The sequence below is a fragment of the Amblyomma mixtum genome, chromosome 6 (genome assembly GCF_055824585.1).
Source record: "Amblyomma mixtum isolate Tamu chromosome 6, ASM5582458v1, whole genome shotgun sequence".
Taxonomy (NCBI): Eukaryota; Metazoa; Arthropoda; class Arachnida; order Ixodida; family Ixodidae; genus Amblyomma; species Amblyomma mixtum.
Genome location: NC_143017.1, coordinates 91,835,168 through 91,852,317, shown reverse-complemented (window position 1 = coordinate 91,852,317; position 17,150 = coordinate 91,835,168). Strand labels below are relative to the sequence as shown.

Here is a 17,150-nt window from a genome sequence, read left to right as displayed (position 1 = left end):
ATCTTCTCTAGAGACGACTGACGTCGCGGTTTCGATTCGCAAGCATTTTTTTTTTTTTTTGACAGCTTATTGATCTAGCTTTAGAGAGTACACACGTACTTTTCAGCGTATTTACCAGCGTAATTAAAGCGTTTTAAAAGCACTGTGATATTGCTACTTCGCCATATGCTGGATGGGAGCAGAATGTACAGTCTGGTTAACGGCGTACAGCAGGAAGCATGAACGGAAAGGAAAATGAAAAAGGTATGTGCTACCAACTACTGCATGCGCTGGAAATGTTTTTAACGACACGTGTCGGCTCTCTCTAGTACAGCGCCGCCGCAGCACCTGCTCCTGCCTATGAGCCAGCGGATATGCGACTACCATGCGATCTGTAAGTGAATGAATGCTCGCTGTTTCCCGGCGGGATTTTCTTTTCTTCACCTGTTCAAAAACTTTTCTGATTAATTTCCGGCACCGAAACAGGGTGAAAGCGCAGATTCCCAAATGTATCAAGTTGTTTCAATGTGCTGCGTTCTGCATATGGCTACTGAACGGCGTGTAGAGATTTCCCCAGGAATTGAAATTATGGGGGTATCTAAACTGCAAGGATTAAGGAGAAGCGGTAGTGGGGCGTTCTTTTCTCTGCTCTGTCGCTTCGTGAAGCGGATAATAATCCCTTGCACGTTGCCTTGCCAAGCGGGCAGCTGATACAATAAGACATCAGCCTCTGTAAGCTGATGTACTACCTGCAGCTTATTAACGACTTCACTTAAAGAGGACACGTTTTCATCCTCCACAACAGGGACTCCGTGGACTTCTCGATTCAGTTACCAATTCAGAAATTAATATCATTCACCTGCCGTTGCAATTTTAGTATATGTATACTTTGGAAGTTTCGATGGAGGCGAAACGCAAAAGGCGCCCGTGTGCTGTGCGATGTCAGTGCACGTTAATTATCCCCAGGTGGTCGAAATTATTCCGACCTCAGCGATGATCCTGACCGTCAGCACTGGCTGGTGGACAGGGCCAGCGGAGCAGCAGCAGCCAGTGGACTACCGGACTAGGCGGCCTACCTACATGTTCTGAGAATGTTGAAGAAATAAAGAGGTTTTAATCAATCAATCAATCTACTACGGCATCTCTTTCGTCTTTCACTCCCACCTTCCTCCCTTCCCTTACGGCGCGGTTCAGGTGTCCGCCGAGATCTGTGAGACAGATACTGCTCCATTTCCTTTCCTCAAAAACCAATTTACCAATTTACTATCCCTGCCGTTGCAGGTCGGATTCTGCAGATGCATGCACCTTTACTCTTTCTTCCAGTTGTGTCACTCTTTTTCGAGCTCAATGGTTTCAGAAAAAAGAGAAGAACCTGCACTTAATCACGAACGCAGACGCGAAGACAAAACAGCCGTGCTGGGAAGGAACGAAGACGTCCGAATCGCTCAAGCAGCGCGTTAGAGAAGACGGAGAAAAAAATCCAGTGGGGCGCTTTGTTGACCTAAAGTGCTGTGAGGCGAAAACCTTGAGCACGGTGTAGCTGCTTGTGTCACTGATGTGTGGTTCAGATGTTAAGCTTCGCCTCTAAGAGTGAAACGCGAGAGCGTCTTGCAACGCTGCCAGGGAGTCCACAGAACGCCATCTTTTGAGGAAAGGAAATGTATCTGTCTCGCACACCTCAGTGGACATCTGAACCTCGCCGTAACGGGAAGGGAGGAAGAAGGGAGTGAACGAAGACACCGTATTCACTAGACGCGCCTTCGTTTACTCCAAACCAGCGAGCTGGCATGGCGGAGTGGTTAGTGTGCTCGTCTCGCACTCCGGAGACCCTGGTTCAATTCCCCAGCTCGACCAATTTCCTACTCGGTTTTATTTATGTATCTGAACTGACTAGAAAGGTTCATTAGGCTAATTGGTTAATTAATCAATGAACTAAACTTACTTGGAGCATCACTACACGATTCCTTTAATTGGTTGCATGGCTACCGGCCAAAGTACAATTGGCCTCGTTTGAAATTCGCGCACTGTGACGTAACGACCATTTCGACCAATTGAAAAGCGTGACATTTCTGTCGACAACTCCTGCTTTCAACGATGAGGCATTAAAGGCCTTCCGCCTTAAAAGTTAAGGGTCGGTCGCCAAGGCCCTGTTGGGATGTGCCATTAAGACTGAGGACAACATCATCATCGTCATCAAGGCCCCGTTCGTCGCGAAGGACGCCAAGGGGGTTCGGTTTCGAGAGCCTCCGCATTCGATGGACGAAGGCAGCACCGAGAACCTCTGGCAGCTCCTTCGGAAGGCCACCCAGGACATCCTTGAGAAGGACGAAAGCGAGCGGCGCCAGAAACAAGGGGCAGTACTCCCCGGCGGACTACGCGAAGCCGCAACCGATCACCTAGTGAACAAGTTTCGTCCGGCCGTCTTGGCCTCCGCTCACGAAGCCTTCCTGCAGACACTAAATCGAGCCTGGAACGACCATGAGTCAAGAATGAGGCAGATCAGGGACATGGGTTTGTGCCTGGAGACGATATACGTGTCACATAACAATGTGTGCAGCGTTCAAAATTTCGGGATGATTCTGTTCCGGGACGAGGTAGCGCACCCCGGAGGCATACGAGCAAAAATTCAGGGGACACTTCACCTGAACCGCACCGTACAGGAAGGGAGGAAGTGGGAGTGAAAGAAGAAAGAGGGGCCGTAATGAAGAAAATGAAAAATTCAGGGGGGCACTTTGTTGACCTAAAGAGCGGTGAGGCGAAAGCCTTAAGCGCAGTGTTGCTGCTTGAGTCACTGATGTGTGGTTAAGATGTTAAGCTTCGTCTCTAAGAGTGGAACACAACAGCGTCTTGCAACGCTGCCAGGGAGCCCACAGAACGCCATCGCCCGTTCGGCTCTACGCCTTGCTCGACGGTAAATTGGTTTTTGAGGAAAGGAAATGTATCTCTCTCGCATATCTCGGTGGACACCTGAAACTCGCCATAAGGGAAGGGAGGAAGGTGGGAGTAAACGAAGACGCCGTATTAGCTATATAGACGCCTTTGTTCATTCCAAACCATCGAGCTGGCATGGCGGAGTGAGTGGTTACCGTGCTAGTCTCGCACTCTGGAGACCCTGGTTCGATTCCCCAACTCGACTAATTTCCTATTCGGTTCAGAAGAATGCGATATCCCCCACCGCACAAATCTCTCAGCAGAGAGGAAGCTGTCACTTGGAGACAATTATAAACAGGCTCTTTCCCAAACCTACATATAGTAAACAAAATGCACCCAACGATATATACGCGGACAAATGTCCCTGGTGCGACGAAAAACCTATTCTATACCACATCACATGGGCCTGCCAAAACATAGACGTGGTCCCCAAAATACAAAACACGAGTGCGGAGCAGTGGGAGACTCTGTTGTCCAGCGACCGCTGTGAAGACCAACAAGGTCTGGTACAGCGGAGCCCTGGACTGAGGGCAACCGACCACTGATTAGAGGCGGACGACTTCGACAGAGAAGGCTCCTGGGGGTAGAACCAAGACGTCTCTGAAGATGCCCCCAAACCGCAGACAAAACCATTAGTGAAAATAAAGTTTTCCCTTCCTTTTCCCTTCCTTCGGTTTTATTTATTTATGTGGTCTGACTATAAAGGTTAATTGGGCTAATTGGTGTTTACCATTGTTCTAATGCCATGCATCATGTCCTGTCACTCACCTGTCAAGTGATGGAACTCTCTAGAATGTTCGACACAATGTCTATGAAACGTCTAACTATTATTAATGGTTAATGATAAGCATGACTTGCACATTTCGTGATACTAGATAATGTATGGTTAGTGATAATTAACGTGACCTTAACTAGTACACTGATTAATTAGTGTTAGTTTAGGTACAGGTGCAGTGCACAGTCGCACATGCCACTTCTTAGTCATTAAGTGCATTGATATAATCATGAAATCCCTTTATATCATGTTCCGATGTCTTTCGATTGCACCCAATTAAATATCATTGGCTATTGATTGGCATATGCCCATATAAGGCATGCATCCAAAACGCCGACACAGTTGCTAACGAGTCTTGGTCACGACAGGATGAGGCAATAAAGGCTTTCGCCTTAAAATTGCATTTGAGGAAAGTAAATTACGCAGTAACTGTCTCACGTATCTCGGTAGACACCTGTCAAAAGCGTGACACCTCTGCTGACAAGTTTGTGCTGACAACCTTCTGTCGACAACGATAAGGCATTAAAGGCTTTCGCCTTAAAAGCTGCAAGAGAGTGTACTTCAAAGGATGAGCCGCGACCGCGAGGGCGAGATGGTTGACAGGCTGGCAGCCAAGAGTGCCTGCCAAATGCTTGAAAAACTGGCCATTAATTCGAGATCGGTATACGAGGAAGACTTCAAGCGACCCTTTTTTGAACGAGTCATCAAAATTCTGCGCTCTCGAAAGCCAAAAGCAGTTGGCAGAAAAGAGCGCGATCGACTATATCGATATGGCGGAGCAGCGCATGAAAGAAAAGTCGGAGTGGGCACAGCTTTGCCTGGACACCGGCACCGAACGCCTCATCCAGCAAGTGGCCTACCACAAGCTGGTTGCCGACCACGTGAAAGCCAACGCACAGAAAGACGGTGTAGTGGCCATGTTGAACAGCCAAAGGGTGCAGGACCTCACGCGCATTTTTTAGGATGCTCAGCCGTGCAAAGAACAGCTTCAAAGCTGCAGCAGAGTGAGTGAGCAAGTATACCTGCGCCAGCTAGGCCGATCTCTAATTAATGGTGCAGGACGGCGACAAAGCTGACTCACTGCAATTAATAATCTTAAAGATCACTGCGACCATCTTCTGAATAGCTCTTGCTTTCAACGATATACGTTTTGTAAAGCAGATTATCACTGCCTACTCTGTCTCTTTTTTTTTATGCTCCCGAGATGCGCCTGCAAGATACGATTTTGCAAGGCTGTGAACCTCCGAATTAGTTATTTCGCACTAAAAGACGCGATCTTGCGTGCAGAAGCCAACAGAAGCTTCTAAGTACGCGCTGGGCAGCCGGGCAGCTCCGTGCCGATCGCACAACCGCAGCCGACGCTTGGCCACCTTGGCTCTTGCGCCATGCGCCATGACGTCAGCGGAGCGTAGTTGGCGCGCTAAAAGGGTCTGCACTGCGGACACCGACGAGGGCGCGAAGGAACGAGCCAAGAAAAGCTAACGCTTTAAAATAAGGTGATCTTGTAAACGGAGGCAAGTGCGTAATTCCTCACGTGCGTATTTCTGTATCGAAGCATGAAAACCTGGTGCGCGTCACAATGCAGTAAATATGGTAACTGAAAACCACATGGCCACAAAATGTGATCAGTTGCCAGCGTAGGCGCACGGATACTCGCTGATGTGCGGAAGGCGAGCTGCAATTCGCTGTCGCTTTTCACCAGCAGGTCCGAGTCCGCAATGTGGCGTGCTTGATTTAACCGTTGCGTAAGTTCATGCGTTCCAATTGACGGGCGTCTTCTCTTGTTGAAATACACCTGGTATTGAACGGACCGAAGGCTAGTTCAGATAACCGGAAGTTTAATTAGCGATATATATAGCTAATTTGTTTAAACATCCTTCCTATAGGTTCCCCTTATCCGATTCACTGTCTGGCATTAATATGCTCCTAGGGAAAAAATGATGAAGATTTTGAATTTTGTGGCGCAAGGGCATCTGCGACCTAAGGGCGCCATGACACAAGGTATTTGCTTCTATTCAAGGTGGGGTCAAGGACCCATTTCCCAAGCATTTCACCCTGAATAAGCCGAGCACTAGGCCAGAGGAAGCTTGCACCCATTGTATCACCCGTGGGTACCCAGCGGCACTGGGAATCGAACCCCGCACCTCCTGCATGCGAGGCGGATGCTCAAGCCACTAGGTCACTGCTGCGGTCTGGGGAAACAATGAACAAAAAATGATATTTGCTATGAAGCAAGGAGATGGTAAGAGGAAGGGGTGCTGAGGTATAGTGAACGGGGTTTATTCATGTAGATAATTTTTTGAGGAATGAGCGCATATAATGTGCATGACAGAGCTTGCGCTCCTCTTCTAGCTTACGGAGCATGGATCGCCATTTCTTTAATGGCATATGCAAGCGCAGAGCTGCGGCAGCTGTGCAACTGAGTGCATGTCTAAGAATCCCAGACATGGTACTCCTACTCCCTTTGAAAAATATAGCCGCCTCCGGGTGACCTAATTACCAATCCTTCTTTCCAGCAGTGGGAGACCGTGTTGGCTAGCTCTGACTCCAGAATGCAAGTTCTGGCAGTGGAGTGGGTTGACAAAGTCAACGAGGGCTATGTACTCTTGACCACTTAACACGACCTCTTAGCACCAAGCACTTTCCCACGAATAAAATGTTTTACAGTCAGTTCCTTTGCCTCAACTGGAACTCCGGGAGGACCTTCTGTGTGTTTATGTAGGCAATGGCATTCAAGCACCGTGCAGTTGCTGTGTCCTTTATTTAAGGTCCACTCAGCTGAAAAAAAAAGTCACTATATTGTTATGCTGTGTTGGGTTTAGTGGCACGAACATCTAAGGCCAAGCTCAAAAATTCACTGCACTCAAATAGTGACCAATGCAAGTATTACCCTCCTGTTTCCATTTATGATAAATACAACATACTATATTTCAGTTTGCATTGTAGTGCCAGTTAGACACTGGACTATATCCCAGTTAAATGGCAGTAGCAATGCTCTGATATTCCGCAACTGAAAACTAGGATTGTGGCAGTTTGTTAGCATGTTATTCAGATGGCTTTAAAGATTGGTTCTCTTGCAATGATGAAATACTGTTACCATTGCACCTTTGTCTAAGTGCGTTATCTTATCTTCCTCCTTTAAGTTAGATTTCAGAACTGTTTTGTTGTGAAACTCTCATCAAAGTAATCTGTTACTCTGTTACACTTGTACCCAATTTGACGCTTTTCAGAATCGACGATTTGTGCAGCACTCAATTGAGCCACACTATTGCAGCTTAAGCTTCCTTGGTTTTTGCACTGACCTGTACAGGCACACATGCTTTCTGTGCTGCTTGCCATAAGAATGTCAGGCAACGCAACTGATGTAGTGCTTACGTTGGCAAACTGTGGCTCAGCAGAGCCAAAGCTAAAGTCACTCTCAAAGCATGCTTTTAATTTGAAGCAACCTGCGTGGGATGCAGAATGTCTGGCTGGCGAGAAAAAGTGTGTGAGCAACACTGCCAAAGAAGACAAAGTCATGGTGAATGGAGCAAACAGCACAGCTTTAATAAAGCTACTTCATTATGGGGACAAGAACAAATAATTTATGAACTGCTGTTGCAAGTCTGTATACACAAGAATTGCACTTTGATAAGGCAACATTGGTGACATTGAAGCTGCAACAAGGCGGCAGTAAAATGATAAAAGAGCAGTAATGAAACATGGCTCAATGATACAACAAATGCATATGCCGATTTCTTTGTACATCTATTTACAAGTGCAACAGTACTTCCTGAGTTTATAAGAAACTATAGGAGTCAATCTTCACCACAAAACTGCTCTTCATGTTCAGGACACACCACACACCTGTTGAGAGCCACGTCTTTCTTAGAATACACAGCCACCCTAAAAACAAACATGCAGACACAACTACACTTCACTGTAACAGCTGCAGACACTTGGTCTCCTGCATAAGGGATGATAGCGTGGCACTCATGTCGTTGATCACCATGTTACTGGTGCACAGGAGAGGGGAATGTGGATGTGGTCTACTCTCCCTCGCACTCAAGGCCCTGGCCGAGTTGATGGGGTTCTTCTGGGTGGTCACCTTGTTAGGTGAAACCTTGGGCGATGGCACTGTGCCGCAGTTTTCGGTCACACCTGGCTGTGTTTGCTGCTGCTGTTGCTGCTGTTGCTGCTGCAGTCCTTCTAACAGAGGACACTGTGACACCTCTGACTTATCCGTGGTGCTGGTAACTTTGTTACATCCAGGAGACAAAACCATTCCCACCTGAGCTGGAGCTTCAGACGGCTGGAGTGCAGTGCCAGCTTGCTGTGCTCCAGCTACAGATGGCACAGGCACAGCTGGCTGCGTGGTAGCCGACTGTGCAACTGGAGGCACAGGCTGCACAGGCTGCACAGGAGGTTGCGGCAAGTCCTGAATTGCGGGTCCGTCAATGCCATTAGTGGCAGCAAGCTGCTGGCATTGCTGCACGTACTCTAAGGTGCGTCGATATGTGTCCGGAGGCATGGCTGCACGTGAAGACTGGCTAACACTGCGGCACTGAATCTCGGGCTGCGACCTTGAGCAGTTGCTGCACCTTGAGCATTTGTGGTTGCTGAGGCTCTGGCTGGCTTGGCTATATTGAGCATGCTTTTCAAAGCAGCTATTTCTAACAGATGCTGGGTAGCTGCTGCACTGGTTGCTTTGAGATCTGTGCAGGCATGCTCCCTGGCAGCTGCTGGAGTGCGATGTTCCGTACGTTGCCACAGCCGACTGCACGGATGGCGTCTGTGGCGCTGGTGAAGGAGGAAGCGGAGCACTCATGGGTGAAGCAGGCGGGTGGCAGACTTGCTGGGGTTGTACTACGAGATTTGGTTGAGGCATGTGGACTGCATTGTTTGGCATAGCTCTGTATGTGCCTCGGTTTTCTTGATACGGTTGCACAAGATTTGTTTGGTAGGCACCATGAGAAGGTGGCTGCTGATGAAGCGGCACATTTCTGCAAGTGGTTGCACCACACTGGCAGTAGGTGGCATACTGCTGCTGCTGCTGCTGCTGGCAGTGGCTTGGCTGGTATGGCGGAGGAGGAGGAGGTGGTGGTGGTGGTGGTGGTGGTGGTGGCGGTGGTGGCAATTGCTGCATCTGGTTGTATGCTGGCGGGGGCATGTGTCTGCTCACCTTGTGCAAATGGCAGTCCTGTGGCAGCTGCTGGTTTGCATGCTGCTGGTGACAACAGTTGTTGACTGGCTGGCTTTGAGCATGGCTATAGCTGCCTACACAGCCACGGCGCTCCACCTGCCCAGTAGCTAGCATTCTGTGCTGGTCACCGCCACTGTGCCCAAACTGGCTTCTATCACAGTAACTAGGAGGCTGCACATTGTAAGTAGGCTGAAAACTGGAGTGCTGTTGCTGTTGCTGCTGTTGATGGTGGTGGTGATGATGATAAGGTACTGAAGCTGAGTATCCCGGCTGAGAGATGTGGCCCGGTTGCTGAGCCTGTACAAAAGGCTGCTGCTGCTGCTCCGGGCCATAGCTGGATGCTGGCAGGTGCATATGTTGCGAGCTCTGGTGATTGTGATGGTGATGACCTGGAGACTGTGGAGCTTGGTTTGGCATTTTGCTGTGCTGTGGGTGAAGTCCCTGCTGGTGCATGCCAGAATGGTGGCCAGGCTGGTGAGGAACTTGGTGTGGTGGCAGAGGTGGCATGTGGCCCATTGGAACAGTGTGCTGCTGCTGCTGCTGCTGCTGCTGATGGCCCTGGTGCTGCATATGCCAGCTGTTGACAGGCTGGCAGCCTGGAACAGCTTCCTGACTAGGTTGATAGAAGGCCTGATTGCCTGATATGGCGGCAGGGACCTGCACAGGCACTGGACACGCACCACTGCTACAACTCTTCAGCTGGGAGCCACCTGAACATGCAGTGCTTGGCTGCAGGCTGGCCGGAGCTTTGTGTGCCTGACGGGAGTGCCTAGTGTAAGACGAGTTGGAATAACAAGAGTGGCTGTTGCTCAGGGGCCCACTGGCATTGGCTGCTCCGCAATTCTTGTTCCGAATCTCATCATACTGGCTCACACTGGACACAGCTTGACTCATGGCAGAGCCTGGTCGCTCTCTCTGTAAGTAGTTGATGAGTTCATCTGGTAGCACCAGGTCATCTAGCTCCTCCACTGGCTTGTCAGTGCCGCAGTTGAGCACTGCTCCCTCGTTCGGGTGTTGGTGATCCCCGTTGTACTCCACAGCTGTGGGAGGTGCACAGCTCGCCGTCCCGGCATTTCCTTGAGCACAGGCGCCGACCTGGGTGCTCTGAGAGCCAGGAGAGCCCAGCTGTGACTGCATGCTTGAAGAGTCCTCCTGCTCATGCAGAACCTCCATGTTCTGTGGTGTCGCTGGTGGTAGCATCATGCTGGCGGTCATGGCTACATTCTGGGGTTGAACAACGAGGTTCGACGTGTTTGCTAACGTTGGTATGTGCACTCTACGAAAATGAGTGGAGAGGCTGCTGATTGGATCATGAGCTCTCCTCGATGAGCAGCCGCTAGCGATGGGATCGCAAGAGGAATTGGTAGCAAGGCTACGTGAAGCTTCACTGCCAGTTGATGCTTGTGGGCTAGCATCGGAGCACATGCTGCTGTAGAAGGAGCTGACTGTACTCGTACTGCTGCCTCTTCGGCTTATCAGCAAAGTGGTTTGGCGAGGAACACAACCTGAAACAAAATTAATAAGCATCTTCAGAAACATGTCTGATTCACGTGGTTAGATGAATAGACTTGTCAAATTAATTTTACTTTGATAAAGCAATGAAACATGGCGTAGTTATGTCTTCAGATTAAATTATACCACCTAGAGTGCAAAACTTTCCTGAACTATCTGTGCCAAGCTACTTTTGCATTCTGCTTCCATAAAAGTGTGGCCACTGAGGCCAGGACTCAACCCACTACTTTAAGCCTAGTAGCATAATGCCATAGCCACTGAACCAGTGTGCATGGTAATACAAGTTTGATTAATGACCATTAAATCTCAGTTTTCAAGAAGCTTCGCATTACCTTCATAGGCCCAATGTATACCTTCCCCTTTTGTACAAGATACACATACGTGTTGTGCAAGGAACACATATGTATCATACAAGATGAAGAAAGATACAAAATTCATAAATGAAATGCATAGTTTTCTTTGAATGCATCTTGTATAATTCTGCAATAAGCATGTGGCTCATGAACTGCCGTATGAGACCATCATCACTGCTTTGCCAAAAAAGGTGCAAGAACCATGCAAGTTTTTCTTATAATGATCTTCTCAATATTATAATGCCCTGGTCACAAACGAAAGAGCCACTAAGAAAGGCACTGACAAAAACTTCTTAATTTCACAAATATACTATAGTCTTCACTGCAGAACACATCATTTCTGCAGCTGCACTCACTACTATAGCTATAAAATCTCACTAAAAATTTTTGTAAATAGTTCTTTTCAGATATTACGCTTCTCTTTTCGACAAATCTCCAAAAGTCAGCACGAGCTTTCCACTCCTTCCAAGTAGGGCATTAGTGGCTAATCATAAGCAGCCTAAATATTTCACCTGGAGCCTGAACTGAATTTGCAGAGTTGCATAGGTTGGCCAGGTTCTTCTGATCACCACTGTACAATTGCCGGCTCCCACTGTGTCGATGCAAGTGCATTCCTGTAAAAAAAGAAAAAGTTATTAGCACAGCAGAAAGCATCACCTCGATAGCTCAATCCCAGCGTGTACTAATTGCTTGACGAGATTTGAATGGGCGTATTACAAAAAATAGGATTTGCATTGCACAGAAAAATTTGGTGTTCCATTTGAATATACTGCACCAATTTGATAAAGCCTAGCAAACAGTTACGCTTTTCCAAAATTAAAAACATTACTTCTGTTTGAGAGGTGAAGTAGTTGTCATTTGTATAGCCAAGATTTGAACGAATTACCATATAAAGGTAAGGGCCGCACTTTCTTTTTTTCTAGTAAACAGTTACGCTTTTCCAAAATTAAAAACATTACTTCTGTTTGAGAGGTGAAGTAGTTGTCATTTGTATAGCCAAGATTTGAACGAATTACCATATAAAGGTAAGGGCCGCACTTTCTTTTTTTCTAGTAAACAGTTACGCTTTTCCAAAATTAAAAACATTACTTCTGTTTGAGAGGTGAAGTAGTTGTCATTTGTATAGCCAAGATTTGAACGAATTGCCATATAAAGGTAAGGGCCGCACTTTCTTTTTTTCTACTAAACAGTTACGCTTTTCCAAAATTAAAAACATTACTTCTGTTTGAGAGGTGAAGTAGTTGTCATTTGTATAGCCAAGCATTGAACGAATTACCATATAAACCATATATACCGCACTTTTTTTTTTTTCAGACTCGAGAGACAATTTTCGGGGTGCGGCCCATGCACAGGTGTACGACAAAAGTTTGTATTTTTTAAGTAAAAACACACCAATTGGGGAATGAGCGACATTTATTCTATCTTCAGTCATCACTCGCAGAGTCTTTAAACTCCGAGCTGGTGCTGTTCTCTGGTGCATGCCCATCCCACCATATGAAGTCACGCAACATGTCTGTTGTCAAAGCATAGCCATTGTTCCGCACTTCCATCACAAAGGTGAGCAGCTCTTCTTCCAGTTTAGGAAACTTGCACGGCTTGCCTCGGAAAGCGCGCTTTTTGCAGCTTGTGTTCCTCGACGCACACTTTTTGTTGCACCAATGTTGGGCGCACTTCTTGCCCTCGTCGTATTTCCAACCCGCCGCACCCTTGCCGTGTTCAAGAGAAAACTCCCAGCCATGTAGATATTAAGGTGCTTGCCCATCATGGTAAAATTGCAACGCTCAGTGGCAGTACACGAAAGTCACAACTACACCACGCTTCCACAACTCCCGTGCCTTTGCCAGCCACAGAAACATGCCCAAAAATGGAGCTAGTGGTACTGATGCCGATATGGATAGCAAGAGCTCGTGGCAGAGGAAAATGTTGATGACAGTGATCATGATAATCCGTGGCCTCGGGCGCCATCTGTGGGCAGCACCTCAAAGCTCCTGTGCACATGCATTTCAATGGCTATTCTCACGTGTGTCGTGGAAAGTTAGGGTAAAGCCCTTACACAGATCTTTCTTTTTTTTAATATTTCCTTTGGGAAAAAAGGGCCGTACATGGGTGCGGCACTTACATACAGGTGTTTATGCTGTGCAATAGCTACAGTCTGCTGCTCAGAGCTAAATAATACGTCGGGAGACAATCGAGGGCTTTGGGCCCACTAACTCCTGAGAATGCTTGTTATACCCTTCACACCTCAAGGTAATGGTCTCACCAGAGATGCAGTATAATGGATAGAAAAGGACTAGTAGAAGCAAGCATAAGAAACACAGAACTGCAATAGATTGCTATTGCACTCCCCTTTGCAAGAGTCTCATTCTCAAGAATGAAAATCTTGCATTAGAATAAATTTAAATTGAACATCACGAACCTCCATGTGGCGAATTCCTGAATATTACAAAGTTCCTCATTTCCTAATGTTTCCCTCTGACCTTTGTGTATCTGTGAACTCCGTGTAACAAACATGTTTCAGCAGTTGACGTTGATATAGCAAACTTATGTGCCGACTATCTATCAGCTAGTGGCGAGTTTCTTGAAGTTTTGTGCCTAAGTTTCATGACAATAAAACACTAACCACCATGACATGAACGTTTACAATTGCAAAGAGTGAATGCAGCTCAGAAGATGTGTCGTGTTCTAGCAGGATCGGTGCGTTTCCGTGTCAAATGCAGCAGCCTCTGTAGTTTCCCTTTGAAGCATTACATGAAGCGATACCACAACAGTTCATGTTCGTAGGGATTGCACAAATTGGCAGTGGTTTAGCTCTGGTTAAACCTGGAGGATTGCGAAAGCAACGAGGGGAGAGAGAGAGGAAGGAGAACGTGCGGCAGCAGCGACGGCCACGGCACGCTAGCTATGCGCCACTACTGCGCATGCGCCACTGGCGAGCACAACAGCGGCACCTCTGAGTCACCCACGCAGCGACGGCGGCGGTGCGCCAGCTGTGCACCGTGTGACGTGTCACTGCTCATCGCGGATGCGCAGTACGACCTTTCTTCAGCTCCGCGAAATGGCTCGGTGCTTCGCATAATGTTGCTTTCGCAACAAAAAAGAGAACGCAGCAAAGACACTGGACAAGCAAGATGTGCCCAATGCTGCTGCCCGGTTGCTCGCATAATTCTGGCGCTGCCAGCAGATACATGGCAGGAGCAGGGAAGGCGAAAAGAATACTAAGAGGAGGGACACAAGGGAAGAGGCGGGCACCTCTTGACTCCTACCTCCCTCACTTTCCTCACCCACATGGAAAGACGTCTCATTTTTTATAAAAGCGATCATAACAGGATTTCCCGTATTTACGACTTCCAGTGGCTGCGATATAATGTAAGGTTTCCTAGGTGATTTCATCTCCATTTTATTTTTCGTTTAGGGTTTCCATCCTGCATTGTGGTCTTCAGGAAAAAACTGCGCGTAACAAAAACCTCCACGTAATGAAAAATTGTCAACTCTTAGCAATTTTATTTCATCGAGGTTGAACTGTATTTAACTGTAGCATGTACCACATGGCAAATTTAATGCCATTAAGTGCTTGCTACCATAAGTTTTAATGGCATGCATGAATTTAATGGTATTTGCCTTACTTTCATTCGCAACCTACTGAGTTTGCCACAACTCATTTGCCCTAGCAATGTGTACCCTCATAGCAATTCCACATGAAATATAGTATGCCACTTTGTTAGTAACCACTTCCTAATATGTAGCAAACGGTTAGTCCATAAATTTTAGTCAGATGAGGCACCTCTACTGCATTTCTGATTTGAAGGGCGCCATTTTTACCAGCACCTCTGGCAGCTACTCCCGGCTCGTGTGCTGACACACGAGTTTATGGCCCACTTTTTTTACTTTTATTTGTCAAGCAAAAACAGCGGTATTTTCTTCAAAATAATGTTTATATTACATTTGAGCAACATTCTTGAGATATTCTGCTATCAGCGCTGTTTACATTCAGGTGAAATTTTTGACTGGTTTGCAAGCGTTATTGCCATTGTGACTTTCATATAATGAAATTAAATGTTGACGTGTAGCATCAACCCCGAAAATAATGGCATTAATAAACCTAAGGACTTGAGCCTTTACTGCCATCTCTTCCGCACATGTGGCACAGCCATTAAATGAATATGCTGTGTTAGATATTTATGCTATTTGTAATGAGAGCCACTGGCTAAAAGCACAGACCAGAAAAGTGGAAGGTAATCACCATTTTCACCAACGTGCGGTCCCGGCACGAAAGAGCCTCCACCTCCGATGTTTTTGAACGGTGCATGAAGCTTCCCTCTGAGTCTGTTGTGGGCATTCCTTTCAGCTTCTGTGTGGTTGCCTGATGATGTCACTGCACAAGTGATCGCAGCTGCAAACTCGTCAACCTGCATGAGAAAAAGTACACGGTAAGTGACAAGTGGTGACAGTAATAGGAGACAGTGAGAAAATGCAATACAATTTTGTACCTCTTTTAACCTTTCATGGCACCAAATGGTACTGAAAACCACATTGCAACGCAGGTCTTGACAGGGGACTAAGTTCTAGCAGCACATCAAGCATCTCCCGTTCCGGACTTCCATCAGTGGTCGTACAGAGTGGGGTGTGCATTTTTTTCCATTGTATATTCAAGGCTATTAGTGCATTATACCTATGTGAGAGTCATCAGCACCGTGCCAATTCGTCATAAAATGCGGGTTTCGCATGAGTGGGTAACACATAACCTGGGTTCCACTGTATAAAAGTGTGTGACCACTAAAAAAAATAGTCATAATCATAAATCAATAAGGCTGGTGTTGTAGTGAAGTCGTAAACTATAAACGATTACAGCACTGACAAGATTCCATGGTAAAATGAGTAGCAAAAACGAGGGGGAGAAGCATGTACAGAATTGGTGGTTGAGGAACCCGAAAAGATGGCCCATGAAGTTTAAGAGTCTCTCAAAACAGAGTCGGAGAACTTTTATAACACAGTATAACATCTTACAAGTCCTGCCCAGGCACTAAAAATCCCCACTGCTTCAAGAAATGACAACAAATAGAACTCAGAAGCCTCCTTTCCTAATCAGCATTCTGATAATTTCTGTAACAATGGTGCTGCAAAGGAGCAGAATACAATGACACTCAGTGTGACAGGTGAGAGGTTTAATATGGATACCTTACCTCAAGATCTGCAGGGTCCATGACATCCCAGCCATTGTCATTGGTGTCGAGAGCTTCCAGCTGACCGCAGGTGGTAGAGACGCTGTTATCACTGATGGGAGCATCTAGCGACCCTTGATCAAACGAGCCCAGGCCGTCGGTGGTGCTTTCTTCGCAAGGACTACTGTCATGCTGTGGCGAGCCCTGGTCCTGAATAAGGATTTTAAAAAAAATGCCATGGGAACACAGTTAAAAAGGCAGCTGTAAGCTCCAAAAACACATTCGAACGAAATGAAGCTCAAGTGGTTCCAAATCTGCTGTTGGAGCAAAAGCGGTGCACTGCATGATGAGAGTTTCAGTTAGATTGCATTGCCAAGCTGCTTTCCTGCAGCACCTGCTTTCAAGACAAGTAAGGAGGAGAAGCCTGTTTTTATCTAGTGACATGCCACCTTTTCTCATTTAAATAAGTGGACAACCCGCCTAGTATGCGGTATAGATCACTCTTGCACACAACAGTACTTTCACAACTTTCCAAATTTTCAAATCTTCCTCATTTTTCTTTTTTCTTTCAACTAAAAAAACACCAGAGTACTAACCTGCAGCTAATGATCTCAAGCTTTATCCTTATTTTCTTACTCAAGATTTATCACCTTTCAATTCTGCAGCAAATGCCTAAGTAGGGTCCTTCTATCTTAGGCAGAAGTATATCATCCGAGTTATAATGCTCTTATCTAGATACATGAATAAACTTTGTTAAATATGATTTATCCACAAAAAGAAATTTCCAAGAATGTAGAACAGTTCGGCCCACTTATAAGAGCCACAGTTATAATGATGCTCACTTATTATGAACGAGAGCAGTGCTGCCTTCAGAATATGTATTAGAACAATGGCACTACGTCTCAGATAAAACAATAATTTGTAGCCATACTACTCAGTCACAGCAAACAAGCATGTGCTCTAAACTCGCCCCTGAAGTCAAAAAACGTGTGCCTCCCGGCAGCATGGAGACAGAAGAGCTGCCCTCAACTACCACGAACCGCCTTCCTGTGAAAGATTACGGGGACCCAAAGAAAGCAATAAAAAAGGCAGTACTGAAACTGCATATAACCAGTAGCCACGTGCACGCCAACAAGCTAAAAGGTCAATCAGTGCATGCATAAGTACCGTCAGCAGAAGTGAAATATGAAAGCAAGGGTATGGTGGGTGCGAGAAAGGGCAGTGCTGAAGGACTACTACACACAGTCGATGATCAACTA

At 46.6% G+C, this 17,150-nt stretch overlaps 1 protein-coding gene across 1 annotated transcript in view; it reads right to left on the bottom strand.

Annotated features, from left to right (window-relative positions):
- Positions 1–7,205: 7,205 nt before the first annotated feature.
- Positions 7,206–17,150, bottom strand: part of ci (transcriptional activator cubitus interruptus) — a 75,298-nt gene continuing 65,353 nt past the window's right edge. Inside the window, exons 10-13 of the mRNA XM_089548357.1 lie at positions 15,913–16,101; positions 14,973–15,138; positions 11,245–11,346; positions 7,206–10,372 (exon numbers count right to left, since the gene is read on the bottom strand). Coding sequence (XP_089404483.1) covers positions 7,602–10,372; positions 11,245–11,346; positions 14,973–15,138; positions 15,913–16,101 — 3,228 coding nt within the window. The 3' untranslated portion in view covers positions 7,206–7,601. The remainder of the gene's footprint in view (positions 10,373–11,244; positions 11,347–14,972; positions 15,139–15,912; positions 16,102–17,150) is intronic.